General features: G+C 42.5%; 1 protein-coding gene across 4 annotated transcripts in view; it reads right to left on the bottom strand.

The window, feature by feature from the left end:
- Positions 1-25,479, bottom strand: part of FNDC3B (fibronectin type III domain containing 3B) — a 350,839-nt gene that overhangs the window by 48,378 nt on the left and 276,982 nt on the right. For all 4 annotated transcript variants that reach the window (XM_082458921.1, XM_082458919.1, XM_082458922.1 and 1 more), the window contains 9 exons: positions 25,178-25,231; positions 12,208-12,332; positions 10,761-10,935; positions 8,819-8,905; positions 7,481-7,619; positions 5,582-5,653; positions 3,375-3,493; positions 1,345-1,450; positions 273-445 (listed from right to left, as the gene is read on the bottom strand). In XM_082458921.1, the coding sequence (XP_082315047.1) occupies positions 273-445; positions 1,345-1,450; positions 3,375-3,493; positions 5,582-5,653; positions 7,481-7,619; positions 8,819-8,905; positions 10,761-10,935; positions 12,208-12,332; positions 25,178-25,231 (1,050 nt within the window). The remainder of the gene's footprint in view (positions 1-272; positions 446-1,344; positions 1,451-3,374; positions 3,494-5,581; positions 5,654-7,480; positions 7,620-8,818; positions 8,906-10,760; positions 10,936-12,207; positions 12,333-25,177; positions 25,232-25,479) is intronic.

Genomic DNA, 25,479 nt, shown 5'->3' with positions numbered 1-25,479 from the left:
ATTATTTTAAAAACTACCAAAAGCATCTAAAGGGTGATGTTGTTATTAACCTTGAACTCTATCTTAATAGAATGATATGAGGACAAAAGAAACAAAATTTCCAATGTTGGGTCTACATGAAATCAAAACAGTGTATCTTCAGAAATTAGATTTTACATACACTTCTTTAATGGTTGTCAAGGTTGGACAGATACTGCTAAGGATTTTAGGAGGGTAGAAACGGAAGTGCCGGGACCCTACATTTCCGTTATGGTGTATAAGCGTGTACTCACCCCTCCATCATTCAGAGCTCTCACCCTGAAGCGATACATGGTTCCGGGAAGCAGGTTGCCAACGGTGCACTCAAGCTCGGGCCCGTGGTACACCTCCGAAGCTACATCCTCAGGTTCCGTCATCTCCACGCTGTACTCCGAGACCTCACAGCCACTTTCAGAGGCAGGAACATCTGGGAAAGGAGAATGTTTTTCATATCAGAACACTTTTGTGTTTCCAGTTGACCCTATCACACCTCACTTTCCACAAGGTTTGCAAAATATCATGTAGGTGGCCTGTCCTCGATATTTACAAAAGAACCCCATTCCAGAAAAAAGATATACAGAAGAAAGTTTCTGAATGATGTTACCCATACTTTCCAAAGCAAGTACGTTTAATGATATTAACAAAATTCCAAAACCGTAGAACTTTTAGGCAATTCCTTTCTATTCTAATGACAGGTAAACGCAAGAAATAGAGGGGAGAAAATCTTCTCCTTAACTTGAAACCAAAGGACACATTAAATCAAGTTAGAGGACCCAAAACTGGCACAATATTTTATTTTAGGCATAAGTGATGGGGAACAATAGTCTGACAGCATTTTGCAGGTTTATATTTGCAGTTTTACATGCTTGTAAATTGTTGACCCGACAGGAAATGCTAATACAGTTTGAGTCGATACAGTAAAACACCAGGACCCACACATAACAAGGCAGCAAAGATGAGGAGGAATTAGATGTTACCTGATGAACTATTTCTTGGTTTAACCTCTAAATTGAGCACAACTTTTATTTTATGAATAAAGCTGAAAAATTCCTGAAAAGACTGGCTGCTCTGAAACATCTTCTAGAAAAGTGCCCTCTGAGGGTAGAGGATGAACAGCACGTGTGGCACCATCAGGAATAGGAGGGTGAGTGACAACGCGGGGAGAATACAAACCCAAGCCCATCTACATTGAACAGAATATGGGCATTTTCAATAGAAACAAATATGGTTTTCAGAAGGAAGACCTGGAACTTGATTACAAAGCATTAAGTCTTAAACTCAGTCTCCACTTGTCCAAACTGGCAACGTGAAGACGTGTTCACTCACCCCACTCTAAGTGGACTTCTTTGTGCTTTGGTCTACCCAAAACCCTCGGTGGGCGACACTGACCTGGTGCAATGCTTAGTGTGCGAACAGGGAGACTTTCAGAACACTGCAGGAGAAATACAGGAGAGAATCATCTCTTAGTTACTTCGAATTTATTAGAGCTCTATATACCAAGCAAATTCCACCCCATACCTGCAAATGATACCAAAGAGGGTTACACATTGAATGTTTACACTTTTTATGCACTACGATCTTCGTCTCTGTGTGTGTGGTGTGTGTGTGTGTGTATGTGTTTAAGTATGGACATATACCTCATACAGCACTGGTAAAAATAATTATTTCTGATGTCAGATTTGTAGGCTGACTTTCTGAGTGTTGTGTATCCTAAGCACATGGTTATTTTCCTTTAAACAAAAATTAGAGACCCTTCATGAGGACAGAAGAGAACACAAAACAACAGCTGGATGAAGTTTTTAAATGGTGCCATAAATGGCCAACCATCCACATACAGAGCAGAAAAGCAAATAAAGTCAATATTAATCAACTGAGTCTGACATTAACCAGCAGGTTCTGTTAATACTAAAATCAGCAGGCCTTCTTTTTTGCAGGATCTGGTTGCGTAAGGCTGGTGGTATGGAAGCTGACCCCTTTTTGAGACAGGAGGAACATGGTAGCCCTATGCAGCTCAACCAAATTCAGCCTCCTTCCTGAGGAGACGAGGTGCAGAGGAGATGTACTTAAGCATTCAAGGAGCGCTGCCGCTTCTGTGTAGCCTTGTGCAGCACCTCGTATGTAAGAGGAACTCGCTGATCATCTGTAGCTTTGATGTGGACATCCCCACCCTGGGAGGCACTGCATAAACGTCGTCTAGGTGGACCTTTTTTTTTTTTTTTTTTAACCTCAGAAGTCTGTCTATATGGACAGTCTAGACATCACAGTACCACTATCCTTGGGGGGAAAAGAAAATAAACATAAAACGATGTCAGAGGTGGGCTGAGTGGCAAAATTCGGCACCTAACGGCAGGTGTTCTCTTGAAAAGTCAACCCAGTACAGGGTAACAGGGTCATAAGCCACCACTGCGCGCGCGCTCTCTCTCAATACTAATTGTTTCAAAACCACAATGTTAAATATCTCTACAATGGAAACATCTTTTACCATATTGCCTCTCACACACTTTCTGAATGCTAACTTAACATCATTTAGATAATAACTATTGATATCTCATTTCTAGAGCACTTCATGTGTACTTGTTATGTTGTTTTGAGCCTATGAGAACACTGTGAGGTTGAAACCAAGTTTCCTGACGTGTTGAATGGTTGGTCTAAGGTCATATAAATTGTAGACAATGGTGGTGATCCTTTTGTGATGTATAAAAATATTGTCACTATGTTGTGGACCTGAAACTTATGTAATACTGTAAGTCAATAATACTTCAATTAAAAAAAAAAAAAGGAGACAGCAAGAGAACTGCTGCTGCCTACAGATGTGCAGGTTGGGCACTGCGGAATCACAGGAGGTGCCTTTCAGCTCAGTCATCATAGATTTATGTGGCTTTTACAATAATTTTCCAGCAGATGGCAGTAAAGTATCTCAAGGAAGGTGTGTCTCTCATTTTCACAAAACTGCCAGATGTGGTAAAAGCAAAGCTGTGCTGGAGGCCATATCTTTTTTGCTCTAAATTCTACGCTTTTCTATCATTGCAATAGTTGAGGTTCACCCCCTTATTTATTGGCTAATGCAAATTGCAGACCACCCTCAATTTTCAACTGTCAGGTGATCATGCCAAAGTCTTCTGAGAAATTAAGTGAGGGATGTACTTGGAAAGCAGCACAATTCAGGTGAGAATCATTTGGGTCTATCTTTTTATACCCACTAAAGCACAATTTGGAAAACTCTAAATTCATGATGTGATACCATGGCAGGCTGCATTACCAAGATACATTTTTAAACAGCAGTTTATTCTGATGTTATAGATAGGTTGTCTGAGTGTGACCAAAGATGTTTATTTTTATACTGAAACAAAACCAACCTGACTGTGTCCACCAGTACTTATGCAGCATGCTCGGAGTTTGTACAAAGCGCCTGGTTTCAAGTGGGTGAACGTGTGCTCTGTAGCCGACCCACTGTAGGCCACTTCCCACTGACTCGCTGCAAAACAAGATCCGAGTATGAGATTCTGCCTTTTGTAAAAACGTAACAGTACCAACCATTCCTGATAAGAAACAGCTCTAAGTGGTTTCCATGAAAACCAGCATCTCCTATTCTTTTTTTTTTTTTTTCCTAAACAGCCACAGTGCTCTCTTTCCATCTCCTTTACGAAGTTAAATACTAAAACAACATGGAGTCATTTTTAATACTTAGTACTGCTGGCTAGGCTACTTAATATCACCATGATTACATTTGCTGACTGTGAGGTTGGGATGCTGGAAAGCACACGAAATCTGTAGTTTGCCCCGCAGCAGGAGACAGCGGACGGTGTTGAGCAAGCTAGGAAGCGGTAATGGTGTGAGAAGCCCCTGAGGCCAGCTGGGCAGGGGGAAGGCTGCTCGGCCACAAGGTTCCTGGTCAGACCAGGGCACCACTGAAGAGTTTCTCCCGGCTCTCATCTGCCTGGAGGTCACAGTGAGTGATAATCCCCATATAGACCGAGTCCTTTGGGTAAAGGCCTGCTGTCTCCATGGAGCCCCACTTAAAAGACAAAAACACCTGAGGGAGTGACATTAAAAATGAAAACACTCAGTGTGGCCCAGGTTATCTGACCACGTCTCGGGAATAAAGCAAGCAAGCAGAGCCACTGGAGGGCCCTGGGTGAAGCTGATGCCACCAGGTGAAGAGCACTGGGGGTGCTTCGACTGACTGCCTGCCCGCCCCACAAATCGGGGATGTTTATCCTCCTCTGTTTTGCTCCCACTAACACAATGTTTCCAGCAGACTATTTTAAAGGAGGCTTTTTTACTCCATGCAGTTGTTTTAGGGAAAATACTTTTACCCTGTTCCATGATAGTTACTAACTTCCACAAATGCCCTCAGCTGCTTATTAGGTCAGATTTACAATGAAGCCACATGCACTAGGGCCATATGACAAGGGGGAATATTAAAGACAGTCATCCTGACACTACCGATCAAACAACCTGCACTGAAAAGGCAACTGGGAACAAGGACTACCGAGGAGATTCAATTAATCGTTAATGTCACGAACTGGCAAAGTTGTTAACTTTTAAGTACAGATGGCATCTACTTTTGATCTGTCACCAGTGGTCAAGAGAGCCACAAAAATTCAAAATACATTTAGGTTTTCATGATGAGCCACTGCACATCCGTGACTTCTCTCCTAGGTCAGATTTTTAGCATAGAATGTGATTTTATGTTAAGAACAGCTGTGCCCATCTCAAAGCATTTTCATGTTTTTCAAGCTTAAAATAGGGCCCAACTGACATGAAAAACAAAACACTCCAGGTGGCTATCGTGGCACAGAATAAAAAGCAAGCCACACACCTGCATTGCTTGTTTGTAAAAGTTGCTGTTAACTCTTTCCTTTTTTCCCATATGCATCACTTTTTTAAAAAAAAATTTAAGTTACAGGGATTATTAGAGTGGTGAGATGGGTGTCATTTTTAAAGTTCGGATAACTATACTTTTTTCTATTAAAGCCTAATAAATTTTATCAGAAAGAAGATCTAAGAATGTTTTAAAAGACACTATAAAGGGAATCTCATCTCTAACACTGTCCCACTTTAATTCACCTCGTGTGACTAGTAATGAAGAAATAATCTGACTCAGAAATCACAACAAAAATGAAGACATTTTCTGAACTTGTTACAAAGTGTGACACTCGTCAGGAGCCCACAGCAATACTATATTTTGTCATCCTTTGTGCACCAAACTCATTTGCTGTCTCCAATTTATCCTTCCTGCTGATTGCTTCTGACACTTTCTCTGCTTATAAGAATTTCTAGAGAAAGCGTGCCAAGAGAGATGAAAAACATATTTATTCTATTAATTGGGACCTCTGGTTTAAAGAAATGACAGAAAATTTTAAAAACGACAAAAACATACATTTCAAGCAGACTCTGATCCCTGATGCTGTGTTTGAAAGAAAAAACTGTCAATATGTGATTAAGGCTTGTTTACTGTAGTACCTCTATCAACGGAATTAATGATTGCCCGCTATTATTATACAAATGTTTATCTTATTAGAAAACAGGACTTGAACAAAACAATTTCTACAAACTTCACCTTCAGAATTTCCATCAGTAATCTCCAGCAAGTACTTGAGTATTTCTGAACCACCGTTGTCCTTTGGAGGATCTGGAAAGTAAGCAAATGCCTTATTAGTTATAAAAGTGTATTGATTTTTGTTAGTAAGTATTATTAGAACACATAGAATCATATAATATACTGTCTAAATTCTGGATTGAACCAAAGGGCACAATAATTAATATATTATTTCACCCAACTCCTTTCTCGAAAAAAACAAAAGAAACAAAAACACTACAAAGCCTTCTGATTATCAAAGTTTGTAGAGCTAGAAATGTCAAAAAGTTAGCATTTATTTAGTGAAACATGAACAAAACTCAAAATATGGATTGACTTTTCTAAGAGTTATGTTCATTTATTTATTTTGAGATTCTGAAGGCTGCTCTTCAATATTTGATGGTTTTTATATAAGACAAAATATACATATATTTCTTTTTAAAAATTACTTTATTCTTTTTTTTATTTCACTTATATCATCAGTGAGAGATGGGGAGGGAAGAAAAGGGAGGTGCAAAACTTATTGACAAAATAAATAAAAGATAAGAATATAACAAATCTGTTCCATCACAGTTTGCTACTAAGCAAACTTTGTATCCCACATGAACCTAATATAAAACCAGAGCTGTGGATCGATAAGAGCCTGTACCAAAGAGCCGGTTTGAGGAGGAGGTTCCGGCCTGTTACTAGAGGCCCGTGCACCTTAGGTATCGTATCTGTCTACTGCTAACTCGGTGCCTGCAAGAGTTTTCTTTTCTGAGCAGGAAAATACCTTTTTGCAAGACTACACAGAATTTGCCTCTACTATCAATTGGCCACCTCTGTATTTTAGATATACCCTCAGGTTACTCATATAGATTTAGAAACTTTAATTCCCGTCTCCTCTCACCTGTTATTTCCATTAATGTATGCAAACTTCGGTAATAGATATTTACAGCAATAATTAAAAAGTTAAACATAGCATATGGCTAATGAAAGTAAATACTCAGTGTTGACAGAACTTTCTAGGATATTCTGAGAAAAAAAGCTTTAGATCTGGCAAAAAGCACATCTAGATTTTTTGTTTCTCTTAATCGTATCCATCTTCTAGGGAATAATTCTGCCTCAAAATTACCACATAACTTGAAGCAGTTATATGTCTCAGTGGTTGGTCTCCAATAACAATTTAACAATATTTTAAATTCCCTTTACATTACTTGACTGCCAGGTAAAATCTTATTTTAGATTTCTATTTTTTTTTTTTTTTTTTGCCTGTTTGGTAGTTACTATTATTATATGACATTAGTGATAATCATACATACTATGTTTCACATACAGCTGCAAATGTGTATCAACATTCTAATGGCATTCATTTCGCTGGAATAATCCATGCAGCAGGTGAGCCACAAAATCCTCTACCAGATCCCCACAAACACCATATGATGAACTGCAATATGAAAACTTCCTGAAGTCCAAGACTTCCGATGACATACAAACAACAAAAACTAGCCTTCCTAATTCACTGTAACTTAAACATTCTGTAAAATTTAATATGACTTACCTAAATTTTGAAATTATATTAACTATTGGTACATTTTTAAGGGCAAGCTATTGAAGAATGAAATATATTCAGAGATTACCACATTCAAATCAATAATACGTTAAAACTATAGGAGAAAAAAATGTGTCTTACGGGAAAATCATAAAGTAAAAGAAATGCTCTTACAACTGTCAATTTTACCAGTTTGTAGAATTCTCAGGATGTTTCTCATACATATATTCCAAATGTGTAAAACTCCCTCAAATAATATGATTTGTTTATTGGTTTGTCACTACTGAAATTAATCAAGTTTTTAAAAAACCTGTCAAAAAAGCAGCAGCAGCAACAGCAACATAACATACCCCATTTAACACTAAAACCATGAGATGTAACTGGTCCTTTAATGAGGGGTCTTGTAGGAGGTCCAGGCCTGTCAGGACTCGTTGTACAAACCAAAACTTCACTTGGGCAGCTTTTCCCTTCCATATTAGAAGCAGTCAGCTATAACACAACCGAGAAAACATTAATATGCTTTAGATATCAGTTCTTAAACCAGTAGTGACTTTCAATATGGCAAGATCAAGGTATCCATAAACTCACATAGACACACTCACATATTCTCTTTCTCTCTCTCTCTCTCTCTCTCAATCTCAAACTACTAATTTATAAGTGTTTCTTTAATGGAGTACTTATTTTCTATATGGTTTAGCTATTAACAATTAAAAATAAAACAACAAGGTAGGTTTTAGCCAAAGACATTTTTACCCTTTCAAGAAGACAAAACAAAACTAGTATGTCACCACCCAGTTCACAGTGTTTTGTGGAAGGAAACTATGGGGGGAAAGCAGATAAAAATAACCTTGCTTATTTAGGAGAAGGGCAATGCCACCTTGTGGAGAAATGCTAGCAGTATACCTATGATCTCACAGCCAGCATCGAGTAACAAGGAGTTTTAAAAATATCAAAAACTATCATTTTCCTTCAATAGTCACACATGCCACTGGATAATCCGCCAACTATTTACTAAGTGACTACTCCGTGTTAAGTAACATGATTTGGCTCACAAATTAAGAGAAGGAAAGGGGGAATCAGAAGACAACCACATCTCTCCAGAAGGCACACTGTCACACTAGAAAACACCGTGCTGTGCTAGAATCAACAAACAGTGGGCAGCACAGAAGGCAGCCTGCTGTTCCCTTTTCTCCTAACGAGGTCGCAAAGAGTTCGCAAAGCTGTCTTCCGATTCACCGCATCGTCGCCCAACACGGAGCCCAAGTGGGGAGGGGGTGGGTAATAGAAGAGCAAAAGGAAAACGGCTGAGAAAAAGAAAATGGGCAAAAGAGCAAAGGGCAACGGAGAAAAGGGAAATCTGATTAAAAGAAGAAACTCCGAATAGAAAGGTGTGAAGTGCAGGTGAGAGACAGGTGCGCTGGGCACCTGGTTTGGGTCTTCCCAGGCAAGGGCATCTGGCCACGCTGTGATGCAATTTATTACAGCACATTACGGCAACAGGTTTCTTTCTCAAAAGTGGGTTTTAAAATTAAAGTTGGGTGTGTATTTCATAGATGTTACCTTAAAAGTGTAAAGTGCAGCGAACTTAAAAATCTTTTAACCTGTACAGTAGATTTAAAATGGTAAAGGGATGAAACATGAAACAGCTTCATTTTTAAGCAGTTCAGGTACCAAAATGACTGACTTACCCTGAACTTATACTGTGTGCTTCTTTTGAGATTTTTCACAGTACAGGTTAAATCCTCTCCAGTGTATTTTGGGTGGAAAAGGTTATCCTGAAAAGGCAAAGCCAGAAAGAAACATCAGTATCATAAAATCTGGGCATTAAATACTTTGTCTGTAGGATTTTTATATTGCCTCCTTCCATCATCACCAGTGGGCCAGAAGTCTGGCAGCTACACCAAAAAGAGGGCCAGAATCCCACGGTGCTTTAAGAAAAATTCAACTCTATCACATGATAATTTGCCCTGGATCTGGGTACTTTTATTGCAAGACTAACACTAATTTGAATGGGAACAATGCCCTCTCTTTGAGAGAGTGTAGATTTGCTTTGGAATAGACGTCACCATATACTTTTCTCACAGAGCAAACTTTTCTCGTTACTCAATAAGCATTTTAAACAATGAATTTAACCACCAAATTAACGAAGCTTATGTAGTTAAAAAAATTATCTAACAATGTTGTCATGAAAAAAGGTTCTTGTACGGAGATCCTTGCTGTCAAGCTGCAATGTGCTATGCAATCCACTGGCTGGGGTTTCTCACACAGTGTCCTCTTCTGGCCAAGGGGGAAAGCAGAGCTTGGATGGGGAAGATATAACCCTTCAACGGGATAAATATCCTACTGAAAGCTGACTGTACAGAATTCATTCAATAATATTCTCAGTCATGCACACATCCATCCATCCACCCACCCATTCATCTTGGAGCACCGTCTATGCATCAGGCTCTCTTCCACGCTCTAGGGGTTTAGCACCGCCCAAGAACAGACTAAGTCTTGCCCATCAGAAACTGATATAATAGCCAGAGAAAGCAATCAACAAAAAAACCTACACACAATTATGAAGCACGTTGTGTGGTGTTAAGTGCTATGAGACGAAAAATAAAGCCGGGTAAGAGGACAGAGTGGTGGAGCTAGGAAGCACTGCTTCCTACAGCTCTGCAGGCTCCTTAAGGCAGCCACATATGGCTCCTCCAATTTAAATGAAATACAATTAAAAATTCAGTTCCTTGGGCTTACAGCCACATTTCAAGGGCTCAGCAGCCACGTGTGGCTAGGCACTATCTTATTGGACAGCACACAATACAGAACATTTCCATCATCACAGAAAAGTTCTCCTGGACAGTGCTGTTTTACAGGGTGGTCAGGAAAGGGTCATCCAAAGAGGTGACATGTGAGAAGGGACCTGAAGGAAATGAGGGAAGTAACTCAAAGATATCGGAAGGGGCGTGAGAGCCAGAGGGCACCGGAACTGCAAAGGTGGGGCGGGACGGCGCAGCTGGTACGCTCAGTGAGACTACAGTGGCAGGAACAAGGGCAGGAATGAAGACCCTGAATGTGGAGGACCTGGAAAGCACTGCAAGAGCACTGGTTTTTCCTCTGGAAGAGAAGGGAAGGCACTGAGATGGGAAGGCTTCTGAGCAGAGCACTGACATGACTGTATTTGTATTTAACAGGATCACTCTGGCTTCGTGTGGAGAACAGACTGTAGTGTAGTAAGGATGAAAGTAGGGAAAATACTTAAGAGGCCATTGCAATAACCCAGGGGTGAGATGACGGTGGTTCAAAAAGTGTAGTGGCTGTGCAGATGCTGAGAAACAGTCAGATTTCTGGATAACTTTTGAAGGGAGATTTAAAAGGATTTGCTGACTGACATATATAGACTGACATATATGAGGTCAAGGAAGAGCCCACGGGTTTCTGGCTTCCCCGAATGAAAGCATGGGGATGCCACCTACTTGGATGGGGAAGACTGGGAAGGCCAGGCTTCTGCTAGTGGTTGCAGTGGTAGAAATTAAGAGCTTGGCTTCAAATTTAGGCAGCGAATCTAATTTAACCAGTGCATCCTGTAGTTATGATAAAACTGACTTTACAGAACACACACAAGGGTATAAAATGTGCCAGACTTACATTTTCGTCCTCCTGGATTTCCAAGGTGTAGGTGACTACTTCCTCAGGTGAACAGCCTTCTGGTTTATTCCACTGCAATGTGACCCATGTGACCCCAGCTCGAACAAGTCTTGGTGCAGAGGGCATCTGAGGAATGTTTCCTAATGTGTAGCACACCACCTCTTGGCTATAACCACTGGAGAGAAACAGACCCGGTGAGACACGTTTAGAAGCACGGGAGGAGTCTCGGCATTTCAAAAGAGCAGGGATAAGCCTACCTGCTGCGCAACTTGCTTGGGTGGGAAAGTCTGGGGCCTGACAGGTTCGTTGAGCAAAGGAAGGCAAGGATCCTTTATGTGATATTCCCTACCACAACTTCAATTTGCCCCAATCCACCCCCGGCCCGCCCCCTGCACTGTTCTGCTTAGGTCTGCTACTAGAAAAGCATGCCATGTTACAGGACAATAGATTTAAAAATTTATTTCCCCCCAAAAGCACCCAGCAGAAAGCACAGCACAGTGTGATGGTGACAAGCTATGAGCCACAGCTACCAAGGAGCCTTCAAATCAATGTGAGAGCAAATAACCGTCTATTGATAAAATAAATGTTTTACAAATATATATGGTGCTATTTTCCAAAAGTTTGTAGATGCTTCTAATTCATTTACAAATTCTTGAACTGTAGAAGCCTTTATCATTATGACTGTTCAACCAGTGCACTCTAAAAATACAATGGCTATCATGGGTAGGGAAGGAGGGCTGTAAACCTTGTGGTCTTAAGAAGTTCTTCAGGCTGGAAAAAAGGTTGGGACCAATGATGTGCTGAACCTTTAAGAAGATTTTCAACAAGCAGTGATGAAAGAAAAAGATTTTTTCCTTAATCAACAGGTACCCAAGAAGTGCAACTGAAATACGGTCTTTTCAAAGCACCTTTAATCCATTGATGCTTCACCATAAACCTGTTCTTGCCTTTCTCTAGCAGCCTGGAGGCAAGCCGTGTGTCCTACCCAGTCCAGATTTTCTCCAGTCCTGTGAGTATCTGCCCGGGCTTGACAACAATGGATGGCCCAGCAACTCTTTCTTTGTATCAGGAAACACTCAGACATAATTGAAAAAAGGCAACTGAATGAGTAGCTTGCTAAAGTGATGAAAGAAAAAGGCACACAATCTGAAAAAAATAAAGCCCCCAGAGGATTCCTTTCAAAATCTGTAGTTACCTTCCTCCTGATTCTCAGAGACCCCTAGTGGGCCTTTGCATTACAGCCTGCAAGGCTGCAAAGAGGCCACACAGTGGCATTTATCACTTCAGAAGGGGCTTTCTAGCCTCTGATTAGGATTCCCTTTCAGAAAATCTCTAACTGGTTCGGTGTGGAGGCAGCAGGCGACCTTGCGCCTTTCGGCAACGTGACAGGAAGACTCAGAAACACCACACAGACGCTTAAAGGCATGAGGACCAGGAAACGCCATACCTGGTGCCAATGTCATTCCGAGCAGCCAGCCTGAATGTGTACCCCATTGCCGGACACAGCTTTGTCAATTTGCAGTGTTTTTGGCTCCCAAAGAAGCACTGTCTGAAACCACTGTTTCTTTTTCCCTAAAACAGTGAAACAATGCAAAGAAGTTTAAAAAAACATAATAAGAGAATGAAGGAGCATGTTGAACAACTGTTTAATTTCCTAGTTTGGATGAACAAAACCAAGAGAAGGAAAGTGCTCTACAATGAAATGCCATCCCTAACACAAAGGCACTACAGAAAGTTGTGTCACTGAGATGGATAATGCACGGTCCTTGTGGTATTTCGTCAACAAAATAAAAAAGGCCCTTTCAGGCACAAGGCAGTGCTCAAGTTAAGGATCACAGTTTCTCAGATCTTCTTCCTCACTTGGTCAAACTGCCTGATCTGACCCACAGGAGTGAGTCTGCAGCCTCACAGGATTGCTCACTCTGGAGCTGCACAGCCACCCCCAGATGGCCCAGCACCTGAGGACCAGTCTACGCAGCTCTGCAAGACACAGAAAGTCCTCCCTGGTCTTCTCTCTCCTCTCCCGCCTTGTGGCGGCCCCCAAGCCCACACGTGCGCATTCTGGCTGGTGAGCTGTTTGTCTGCTCATCCCTAAATACTGGGCGCATGCCTTTGACTCATCCTGTCCACGTCTGGTCTCCTCAAGGCAGTGTTCTGGACAATCTGGGAGTTCTACCAAGGCTTGCAGAGTTGAACTGAATGTCTGACAAGCACTTCATCTATACGTATTACAGCCATTCTTAAGCTTCTTATGAGGCTGGAAACATGTTTTTAATGCATTCCTAGCCTTACACGATGCTTCAAATTCCTCGAAGGAAAAAGAAAACACTCCATTGGGTTCTCTTAATAGAAGTAAGAAAACAAAAACATAACTTAACTACGCTGTGCCATGCTCAGAGGCATGGAATACTCACATCGGCAGTTTTCTAGAATATTTCATACCCATAATCCACAGTATTGTATCTATGTTTATGCAAAAGAAAACCACATGCTAACAGTGGATGAATTAGCATTTTAATCAGACAGCTGGGCCCAGGACTTTCAGGAATGTTTGAAATTCTCAATTTATTACATAAAGAACAAAGAAAGCACATTTTTCTCCTAAGCAAATTTAAGCACTTCCTTCCTTAAAGCAGGCCTCCAAATGCTTACTACTGAAAGAAACATTCTAGGTGAAGTTTAGTTAAAAATAAATATACAACTAGCTTGAACAGATTAAAAACCACCATGCCACATTCATCCTCAAACTCTTCCCAACTCTCCCCTCACAAGCAAGGTGGTACCCTTCCCAAGGAAGGGAGTAGAAGCCCTAACAGTCCTTAAGATCCAAAGTTCATTTTATCAAGGGTTCAAAGGACATTCAGGTGCAACTATGGAAAACGGGGAGTGGGGTGGGCAGGCAGTCAAACATAATGTCTTTCAGCGGCTACTTTAGCAAAGTCACCCTGTGACTCGCAAATCACGCCCTTATGCTTACTTTAACCTTGAGTGTTAAGGTTGCTGCAGACAATTTATTCATAGAAAACCCATTTACGCATACATTTGCATAATTACATCCAGTGTCTGATTACACTCTATGCGCTGCACGCCCTGGTATGTAGTATCCATTTCAGGCAGTAGCGTGATCTACCTTCTTTCCTCCTCTATTTCTGAGCTCAGAGTAAACAGTGCAAGAAAGGCACATCCTGCTGCCACGGAAGCCTCATCCCTTCCAAACCCAATGTTGGCTCCCCTTCAATGCCTCATTTTTCCTATTTCTTTGTTTGGTCTCCTTTGCCCATTTCTCGTGCTTAGAACTACAACCAGTAAATAAAAGCAGTCTGTTCCTTACTAGGTTGATTTGCTTTACTTTGGTGAAAACCAGGCTGTGGTTTAAATGAGAAAAAAAGAGTGGGGAGGCATCAATGATGGAAACTAGACTTTTATTTTAAGGGGCCAGAGCACTGGGGCTCACTAAAGAATGGGGACAGAGGCATTCTGTGACCTTCAAGATGTTTTCCTATATTGCTAACATTAAAAAAAATTTTTTTCTACTTCAGTATCAAGAACAATTACTAAATGAACTCCAACTGGCTTAGATAAATCATGCGAAATTTTCCATCTTAACACCTTCCAAGATATGCAACTATGTGCATGGACCTCAGGAACACAGAGAATGACCCAGAGTTGTCGGAACTACAGAATCAAGTTTTAGAAACAGTATTTGTAGAATCTGAAGGGGGTAAGAGTACAGCTATTTCACAGAGTTAAAAAAGTAAAGCTTATTGGTGAATTTTTAGAAGTCACTGAGTATAAAACAAAAAAAGGGGGGTGGGAGTAGGTTAAAAAAATATTTCGGACATGAGAAGCTTCTGAATAAAAGAAAATACTCGTGTATGACATGGAGTTTAATATAAAAGGGATATAAAAGGGAGTTTAATATAAAAGAAAGAAATTAATATTCACAAGAGTCACTGCAGTGCAGAGGTAATCTACGGCTGAGAGGTTAGCAGGTGAAGATGGAGAACGCCAGTGTGGGATGGCTCCCGCGTCCCCCTGGTCGTCCGTGAAAGCCCATGCCAGGCTCTCAAATGGCTTCAGTCTTAGGCATTAGAGTAAGTACACGTTCAAAGGTACAGGCGATGTGAAGAATCTGTTTGTAAACCAAGCGTGATCCCAGGTTGCAAATAGCATTTATAAATAAAATATTATGCAGCTCTTCTTGTTGACAGAAATGGATAGGGTTTAAAAAAGAAAAAAAGATAATGCTTCAGAAGATTAGAAGATTGAGAGAAATGGACAGGAGTGATAATGTGAATGTTTATCGCTATTTATCAGAAATTAAATATGTCCAAGCCACTACTGTCTGAAGTTTTACAAATGGTAAATCACAACTTCCATGTTTGGTAGGTAGCGTGGCGTCAAATGATTTTGAGATATTATAATTTATGGCATGTTCCCTCTTTTAATAAAATCTAATTTAAAGTACACAGGATTACTGAGACATAACCGCTTTACTTGGAAAGCCAACTTACTTTTTAATAATTTAAAGTTAGCTTCATGCAAAATCTCCTACTAAAACATGGTCCTAATGGAAATGGATAATCTCTCTCGACACTCTGTAGGCCTATTGTCATCAATAATCTGGTCAAACACAGGCAGCAGGGACACCTGTGGCCAAGGCCTCGTCCTGGTCAGCTACTGCTGCCAGGCTACTTGTGGGGTGCTACACAGAGCGTGGTTCCAAAGGTGTAGGAGTTGGCTGGTCTGCAAGATCTGAGGTATGGTGCCCAGTAGCACCCTGACTCTGCATCCTGGGGGGTGACCGACGGGCAGCATGGGAGCAGTCGGGAGCAGAGCCTCCCTAAGGTGAGCACTTGAGCTCCTGTTCTCCCTGGGAAGCAACAAAAACTTCACCCCTACTAGAGAAAGAGGTGAGAGGAGGCTGGAAGCCCACACCCTTGATCATCCTGGAGCAGCCCTAGCCACTGGACGACTGACCTCATTGGACATGAAGCCCCAGCGTGTTCTGGACTAACTTGCTACTGCCAGTGTCCACCAGCCAAAAAGGGCAGATTTTCAGGGTTCCCCGACTTGTTTCCATTTCATAATCTTGGGCACGCCCAAATGATTTTTTCTACCACACACACTGAGTTCATTCAAGGACAAGGTTAATCTTTACTAGAACGTGAAGAAATCTTGGAATACAAACCGACTGTGTGTTAACAGAGCTCAAGGTGCTCACTTTGGCAGGGAGTGAGGCATTACAAACCCAGCTGCTTCCTTTTTCAGCTGTGCCCCACTTCTCGCGCAAATGAATTCACAGTTCTCGCCGATCTGCCATCATCTTGCACCTAGACCTAGCCTGAGAGCACCCGTTCACCACCTGGGCACTGAGACAAGTGGAACTGTTTTCCACCCAGGGTCCAGCGTGCTTGTCCTCCGGTTCTGGTTAAAAGTGCTCGATTTGCCAGCAGCTGAATCATGTACACAGCGTATATCAGATTCCTTCCCCAGTCCTGAGGTCCCCTGCTTTGCCTCTATCACCTCTCTTACCACTGAACAAAAATACACTGCATATTATCTACATCCTAGACCCCACTGGGTCAGCTTAATTTCCATCCCTCCAGGCAGCCCGCTCCCTGATGCCACTGCAACTCTATTTACCACAGAGTTCACCGGGCCTAGTCTGGATGTGTCATTTATCCGATCCTTGGTGAACAAGTGCTTCTTTTCAGTTCTAGATTCACACAGTGAAGCGGGGGCACCACCTTCGGGGGCGAATCGCAGCCTTACCACACTCAGAAGGCTACACACTCCACCCACATCTGTCCCTGCTCCATCCTCATCCTCACTCCCTTTGTAGAAGGGTCATACGTTTGGTTACCACTCCTAATAATAATCAGAGTCTGGATGTTCTTTTAGGTCCTACAAAGTTCCTGCTACACTCTGAAGAATGTCAACTTTTTGCCAGACTGTGAAAGGACCCAACCTTAGAAAGGCAGGGGTGAGAGAAGGAAGCGTGGGGGAGTGTGTAAAATGCAACCCATGTGGCTACACAGCAGACAGTGACTCACCCTTGGAAACATTTTTCAAGATGAGTTAATATAAACTTCAGGGACAAAGATATTCTCAAACATTATTTCACTCTTTAAAATGAAATTTGGGGATAAATGATAAATAAAAGGTTTAAAATACTTTAAGGAATATATTCTCTATTTTCTCATTTTATCTTCTGCCCTTCTACTACCTACTTGAGTATTTTTCTTTCTCATCTAGTTTAAAATTTTAAATTAGCTCTTAAATAAGATTATAAATATATTAATTATCCCCTCAAAAAAGGGGGGAGGGAGCCCTTTGCTGACCTCCTGTGAGTCACCCAAAGGAAGAGGACACATGTAGCGCAACAATGAGGCAGAGACATTAATTGGCAGGAAAGCAGTTTTTCTCATGGGTTCCCTTTCCTTATCACTGAGGGAACAGGCGGTAATCTCTCCCATCTGTTTAGCGAGAAGGGCCGGGTTTGTGCACCGCTGAGTCACACCCCGTCGGCTAGCGAGCCGCGCTGGCCACAGGGCCGGAGTCCCATCCTACCACTGCATCTCTGGGGCACATCTGTCTTCCTTCCCCTCTTCCCAGAACACTCAGAGGAGAGCAAGGGTAGGAAAAGAGTTATGTTGTACTTTCAAAGTCCATGCCCTTGCATATAACAGTCTTAGGGCATAGTACCTAAAACACTGTATGTGCTACACAAAGATAAAGGGAAAACGATGAATGGACTAGGAGAGTCAGGAGAACCTTTTATGTCACATGGTGACGATTCTAAACATGTCCAAACATTCTTTGATTCTCCATCCAGTGAGGAGCAAAGCCTACGACCCTTTCCCTTGAATGTGCATGGGCTCGTGACTCTCTTGTAACTGACAGATGGAGTGGAAATGAAGTTGTGTGACTACCAGGGTGAGGTCTGAAAAGATGACGAAGTTTCTGTCTTTTCCCCGGAATGCTCACTTTTGCAATTCTGACTCCCCTGAGGCTGCCATGCTGTGAGGGAGCCTGAGACGAGGTCCCACCGAAGCCAGCGGTGACCACTAGATTTGTGAGTGAGGGCCCCACCAGAAGGTTCCAGCTCCCAGCCAACGAGCCCTCCCAGCTGAACCGCCAGAAATTGTGGAACACAGGCTAGCTACTCCTCCAGTGCCCTGTCCAAATTCCCAACCCAGAATCCATGAGATAAGAAAGTGACTGTTTTCAGGCATTAAGTTTTGAGGTAATTTGTTATGCAATATTACAGTCATCTATTTTGATGTCCATAGATGTCTATAATATGAAGTTTTTCAGTAAACTTTTATAAATTCCTCCTGTACTATAAATAGCCAGGAGGTAAGGGAGCAGAAGTGTGCATGCTCGTACTCAAAACCAATGTTTAAAGTATGCCTGGATAAAGGCTTCTATTTTCTACATGCACTTAGCACATGCTTTTTCCCTCAAAGCGTCCAACAAAGTAAGGCCTCTCTGAATAGATCTTAAAAATTATTTCTGTAGAAGCTAAAAATGTAACAAGATTCCTATATGATAAAGATCAACCAAAATTGTTAATCAATGGCAATGCAGTTACTTCATTTTACAGAGTGACATTTTAGAGAATTAAGATTTTTAATAATGCTAACCCCAAAGTTGTAGAGAACCCTGGGAATATTTTTAAATACAGACATGCAAAAGTCTTTGGGGCACAGTTTAGGTGTTCCATAGCCTAAAGCCTCAGGAGTGAGCAAATTAAATAACCTTTCAAAGGACCTTCGCATATAATCGTGTTTCTACCTCTGTTTGGTATCTGTTTATGACACATAATGGAATAAAGTTCCAGTGGATAAATCAATTTACAGATAGGTCTGCTTATTTGAAAAATGGAATCTAAGTATATAAAAAGTATTTATTTCATAACATGCCAACTAATTTTTAAAGTTAAAATATGTTTAAAAGTAGTTGTTAATTTGTAAAACTATGTAACTGAAAACAAACAAAAAAATTTTTTTCAAATCTGTTTTCCTTCTTTATAAACTTAGTATCTTCATAACGTTGTCCTCACCACTTGGGAAGATGAATCATTAAAATGGGTTTGTTTCCTGCTAAGGAACTTAACACATCTATGTCCAATTCTATACATACAACTCACACATACTCCAACTAATTCAGGCCACAGTATTTTCTTGCCAGGAGTAATTCTGTAGACTGAGGTTGCTGTGGTTTCTCTGGCTGACATTTCCAATTCCCCTGGACTGCACTAACAATCTTGGAAGCTGGTATTTCCAACATTGGTACTACGAGATGAAGTTGGCTGATATTTTCAACTGCCTTCAGATTAATAGATTGGAAGTGATCCTTCCTGCTCCTCTTCCTGGCACACGAAAATGAGAACGGCCAACACCAGGGTGCCCTGTGGTCATGGGACATGTACTCTTCCTGATGTTTTCTTGATCTATTGACCTCCTTCTCCTACAGGTTCTTTCACAGCCATGCCTGTTGCCTTCCCAAGCTGCTCTTACCATGTGTGATAACTGCCTGCTAAATAAATAACATGCATTTGGTTGTCAGCTGTCATGTGCTCGTGGCCCATGGCTGCTGGATCCAGACATGGGCTGAGCGATTCTGGGCTAGGCACTCTCTGTAACAGCATAGTTCAACCTGTCAGAAACATCAACAATAAATCAAATAAAAAATAAGGCTGCACTGGCCAACTGAACTACTGCCAGGCTCGAAGATTTAGTCTGCTAGTACATCTATATTTAGAAGTTGTACCAGCGTTGGCCGACCCTAGGCAACATCAAAGATAAATGTTGGCTTGAGATATAAAAGCATGTATGTGTTCAGCATAGCCATATATAAGAAGGGGTTCAAAACAGGGAGGTGGGGACACTCCACATCTGGGTGGGTTCCAAAGTTCTTTGCACCAAACCTCACTCTCCCCTCAGTGATGCCTCTTTCATTTAACTGACCACTCTGGCACAGAGGAATTTTCAAAGGTAAGAAAAGGGGGTAGCGTAGTTTGTGGCTGCATGTTACTAAATAAATACTGCATGCATTTTATCCCCTGGCACACTAGTTTTTTATATTAATGGGAGAGGCTTGGCTATCTGAAATAGCCAAGGATGTTCCTCTGGTTTAAAACAAACAAACATAATGTTCTTATATATCTCTCCATATACGGAGGTTCACCTGAGGTCGAGTGCTCTGATAGGATCAATGTGTTGAGACTATCCCAGTGAAGGGAAGGGGGTGATGTTAGAGCAGGCTGCCTATAGAAGGGATGAACCAAGGGACGGATGGGCTCAGTTCACCCACCTAGCCAAGGCCCAAGGCGGCCATCCTCTAGCTGGCAACCAACAAGCAGGACAAATGAGTTGATAAATTAGGCGCCAAGGACCAAGATGCGCATATGTAATATAGCCTCAGCTGGAAGCTCCCCACAAAGTCTGCTGCCCTAATACATAATAACCCCCATTTGTCATAACACACGACAAATGGTAAAAACCACGGAGAATCTGCTTCCGGTGTGCAGATGTCTGGGGTCCCTAAAAGAGAGGGCTCCTTTTAACTCAGCTCTGTCTTTGATACCTGTGGACTTCTCTGAGTTATTAAATCCTTCCTTGCCTAGTTTCCTTCCATAGGGGCTAGAGTGGAGGAAGCTGCTCCCTGGGACCTCAGAAACCACCCTTTGACGTGGGGTGGTAAAGATCTGTGATGTGGCAAAACACTGTCGTTCTGCCAGGTCACTGATTTAGCCCTTATGTAAAATACGGCTTTTGATGGACAAATGACAGACGAACCTGGGACCCCGACTCTCCAATCTCCAAGAGGGCACTCCCCGAGAATGGGCAAAGAGCTCGTGGGCCTGGGCAAGCGGCACCATCCCCTGACTTTCAGCCAGGCATCGGCGAGGGGCTGGGGAGTAGGCACTGGCCTTCCCAGTCTTCTCCACTGAACAACAGGCTCTGCAGCCTCAGGCAGCAGGGCTCCTCAGAGACGGCGTCAGCTGCACTCTCGGCGAGGCTCTCCTCACCCGCTCCGTGAGGCCAGGAAGTCACTCTGCTTGCCAATGCTACGGTTCTTCCAAGAAGGGCTGTCTAACCAGAAAAGCCACGTGCAAATTCACTCGTGCCAAGGAGCCTTTTGAAAGATTATCAATCTAACTAACGCCTAAGTGAAACAGGAATCTGATTAATAAAGCAGGAGCCAAGCACCTCCTACGGGGCCAGCTCTTTCCCTGCATGAGCTAGGCTGGCTGCTCCGGAACTAGATGCCCACAAAGCGACAGTCTGGGGCCTGCCGCCTACTCTAGGTTCCTGCAGTGGAGCTGCTGAGCCCAGGCCAGGCTGCCTGATGGTTCCCCACGGGCTTCTGGGCTCTACCTGCTGCCGGCCTTTTCTGTTCAAGTTCAAAACATACTCCCCTTGATTTCTGCAGTATTTATGTCATTCTCGGTCTGCTGTGCTCTACAGTTGCGTTCACTCATTAGTCACCGGGAAAGTCAAAGGTGACATCCCTTTTTGGGCTAGCTGGGTCACGTGTGAGGGAGAGTCTCGGGAACTCCACTAGTCACATTCCCACAAAGCGATTTTTCTGGTTCTTTCGTATATTCCCAACATGTCATGTCTGGAAGCAAAGCTAATGGCAAATTAGCATCTATATATAGCACTAACATCCGTCTTTATTTAGTTCAAACCAGAGCTATTAACCTCAGGGCTCCTGCATAAGTTCCTGACAGAAAAATGTCATATTCCTTTCATACACTCCTTCTGTATTGTTGACTTTTCCTACCCCAGATCTTAACATCAATGTGCTTAGGTGGTCTGAAATACTCATTACACAGGATCTGTCATTGTCCAAGTTGTCTCATTCAATTTTAACCTACCTGTGAGATAACAGACGTTATTTTTCAAGTGGAGAAGCTGAGACTTGGGGGTTAAATTATTTGTTTGACTAGTTAGAGACAAAGCAGAAACAATCCAGTTCTCTTTGGGTGAACACCATGTCACTGAACACATCAGCATGAATCCCCGCCACGTGTTCACAGTGAGATCTTAAGAGACCTGCGTTTGTGCTGAGGAACTAGCTGCTAATAGCACCAGTTAGCATTTCTGTAGAGCACGCGTTAAAACAATATCTAAGAGTAGAACTCACACTACCACTTATCTGAGTCACCCCAACAAAGGGACGTGGCCAGGAAAGCCCACACCTTTCCAAGTTATGAAAACTGATCTGTCTCAGGAGAAAACTGAAACTGATGGCTATAGCTGAAAAGCCAGTGACACCTGTGTGTTCCATTTTTAGTTGCTCATTACCATCTCGTAGTCACAGTTACTTCCTGCAGTGATGGAAAAATTAAGGGAGTGGCTAGGCACAATTACTCATGGAGAAAAGTAGGCATCCAGCCCTCTTGCAGAACTATTAGTGAGTAATTCCCAAGTGAAGTCTGTGAACAGTGATGAGACATTATTGACAATGAATTCAGGAGAGAGGATGTATCAGCTTCCCCCCCGTGCTTCACGGTTCTGTTTTCTGTTCCCCATCAGGGCCACACCTGCCTTCAGAGACCAGCAGGCGGTTAGCTCTTGATTTTAAGGTCAACTCAGCACAGCAACCTCAGTCGTAGGAGAAATAAAGGCCAGGTATTCACTGGCCTCTCTGCTTCTGCTCCTTCATTCATGAAGTTCTTTTTCTAGAAACTTGACAGTAGGACTTGAGGTCCTGTGCTCTTAGTTTACTAACACCTTCAGAATTTTACACTAATTATTTTATTGGAATGGTGATTAAAAATTTGAGCAAAAGAGGGACTGTCCTGGTGGTCCAGTGGTAAAGAATCCGCCTTCCAATGCAGGCGACGCAGGTTCGACCCCTGGTCGGGGAACTAAGATCCCGCATGCCACAGGGTGACTAAGACCGCGCGCCACAACTACTGAGCCCGTGCCTCAACTAGAGAAAGCAAACCTGCACGCTACAACTAGAGAGAAGCCTGCACGCCACAACGAAGAGCCCGCGTGCCCAATGAAGATCCCGTGTACCGCAACTAAGACCTGACGCAGCCAAAAAAATAAAAAATAAATGAAATAAATGTTTAAAAAAAAATTGAGCAAAAGAATAAATTCTGGGAACTCTAGCCAGGGCTGATATAATAAAAATATGGGATGAGACATTCGTGGTGGCATGTATGTAGATGGGGTCACCTCACCCCAAGCTGTGATTCTCAGACCAGGTGCCACAGCAGGAATGGGGCGGGGTGAGACTCCTGAACAAAAGCTTCTTCGAGACTGAACAATACCTGCTTCCCTCTCAGGCGGGGATCTGCTCCTTTGTGCACCCACCCACCTTTCTGCCCTTTAAGCTTGTTTCTACAGCCCCCTGGGTGCCATAGAGGCCGTGAGGGCATGGCTGGGAGAGGCGAGCTCTGGCTTTGGAGAGGGTTGGGCGTGGGGGAACTCCAGCTGAACCCCCCTCCTGTTCTCCTGCCCCACCGTACTCCGCCAGGGCACGGTCTGGAAAGAGACGTGTACCAGGTGCACCTGGCTCAGACACCACCAGCAGAAGGTTTTGGAGGGAGAGCCAGAGCCTCACGTGCTCTCACTTTCTGCAGGTCAGATGTTGTTCTCTGTACATTTGATTTTCTTCCTTGAAGAATATTAAGCCACAGGACATAAAAGGATTCCTGTGTTGGCAAAAGGCCTATAGTCAATTAGCCTGGAATTTCCAGGAAAGCTCACCAGAGCCGACACCAGCAGGAAGGGAATATAAAGAGGAAAGGGGAAGACAGAAGAATTAGGATGGAAGTGAGGGCAAGATGGAAGGAGAGCAAGGACGGGAAAGGCAGGAGAAGGCCCAAAATAAACAACTTCACATTCTGTGGTCATTTGTCCATAGTGGGTCCTACTGAGTACAAATGATCATCAGAGGAGCTTCTCCATTTCATGTGAGGCTGTAGCATGTTTCCTCCCAGCATCATGCCAGCACACTTTCAAGTCAAATTCAAAGGTAAGGTGGCCAACAACTGAGTCACCATTACCATTTCCTGCAGCACCTGGGTTTTTCTTGAGGTTTCCCACTGACCTTACTTAACTTATGAAGCCATGGTCCAAGGCAGAGAAGCAGCAAAAAACACAGGACACACACACACACACACACACACACACACACACACTCTCTCACCAGTGCGCTGAGAAGATATGGAGAGGAAAAAAGCTCTTTACTGGGTAAACTCTATCTTGATATAAAACCTCAACCACAAGGACCATAGGGGGTGGTTTCACTTTCCAATCAAGCCGCCTTAACATGAAATCCACCTAATCTGTAGAATATACTGGTTAAGTCTGAGATTTCACCAATCTGTACATAGGAACTACTCACAAGGATCCTAAGAACAATAGATCATTGTCTTTGGTAACTTGGAACTCTAGCTGTTCAGATGCAACCCAGATGGGAAAATATGCTTCTGCAAAAAGCAGAAGATAAAGAGCCCCCTTTCCACATCAAAATTTCATCATGAGAATTTCATCCGTTTTCATTTTACATTTGGTTAAAATATTTTTCCCACACTTGACAAGTGGCTTTTTGCCTAAGCCTGCGTTCTGAATCTTTCAGTGCCCCTAAATTTAAGTCACAAAGACTAGTTAACTTGCATTACTCTCCAAAGTCAACATTTCCTATTCTTAAAATCCTTAGTCTGTTTGCTTGATCACAGAAAGAGAATAAAACACAGGTAAATGAATGAACGGAATTAAGATATACAAGAATAGTATCACTGCTTTTTAGAAACAGAAGATTTCTGCATCCCGTGCTCCTGCCTGAGATTCTGTGCAGTGTTAGTGAGGCCAGGAAAGCATTGGGTCACCATTCAGCAGAGAGTGGCCTACAGTGTAAGAAGACTTCACCATGGACACCATCCAAGGCCTCTGGTGACAGAAACAGCAAAGGGGGCACCCCTTCTAGGATGGTCTAGCAGGTAGGGTGCTCGCAGGTGGGTGAGACCTCCAGGTGCTGTCGTCTCCCCTGCCCTGCTCCCACAGAGAAACAAACTAGGCTTCCCAGGCTGCAGTGCGGTTTACCTTATGGAAACCATCTATGCAGGCTGGCCCTGGGCAGTCAAGATAACAAAGAAGTCAATTCTTGGTCAGATACTAGGGTCTCCACAACAGATAAGATCCTATCTTTTCTTTCAGTAGCATTTCTTGCAGATAAGTCAAATAAATATATTTTAATGCACAATTCACTGCACTTCAGTCCGTCTTCATTTTCCACAGTCAATAACTATTGGTTTAAATTTTTCTCTACTTACATTATTTTTTCCATGTGTTTAGCATATCTTCAAAAAAGAATAAAATGGCATTTGTTCAGCAATTTCATTTTTAAAAGGTGTTTTAGATGGATGAACATAAAAATATGATTACCTCATCCCATTCTAAAAGGTAGTTGGTGATTTTTGAACCGTTGTCAATTGGTGCCTAAAAAAATAAATAAATAAAATGAGATTAGAGAAAGTTGTTCACAGACAAAAGTTATAAGCTCTCCACTTGGTTCAAATACAATGTCCATCCTAGTACTGTACTCTCCCTGCAGGGGGATAACCCTGGATACCTCCTGCATTTGCTTCTTCAAACATTATCACAAAACCAATTTTAATACAAGTCAACTAGTAGAGAGAGCCCCACTATTAATAAATCGTACCCCACAAACAGCCAAGCCTGCCTTC

This window comes from Balaenoptera physalus, assembly GCF_965194825.1.
Source record: "Balaenoptera physalus genome assembly, chromosome: 4".
In the NCBI taxonomy this organism is placed as follows: domain Eukaryota; kingdom Metazoa; phylum Chordata; class Mammalia; order Artiodactyla; family Balaenopteridae; genus Balaenoptera; species Balaenoptera physalus.
The sequence above is the reverse complement of the archived record's forward strand: the minus strand, read 5'-3'. Positions and strand labels throughout refer to the sequence as shown.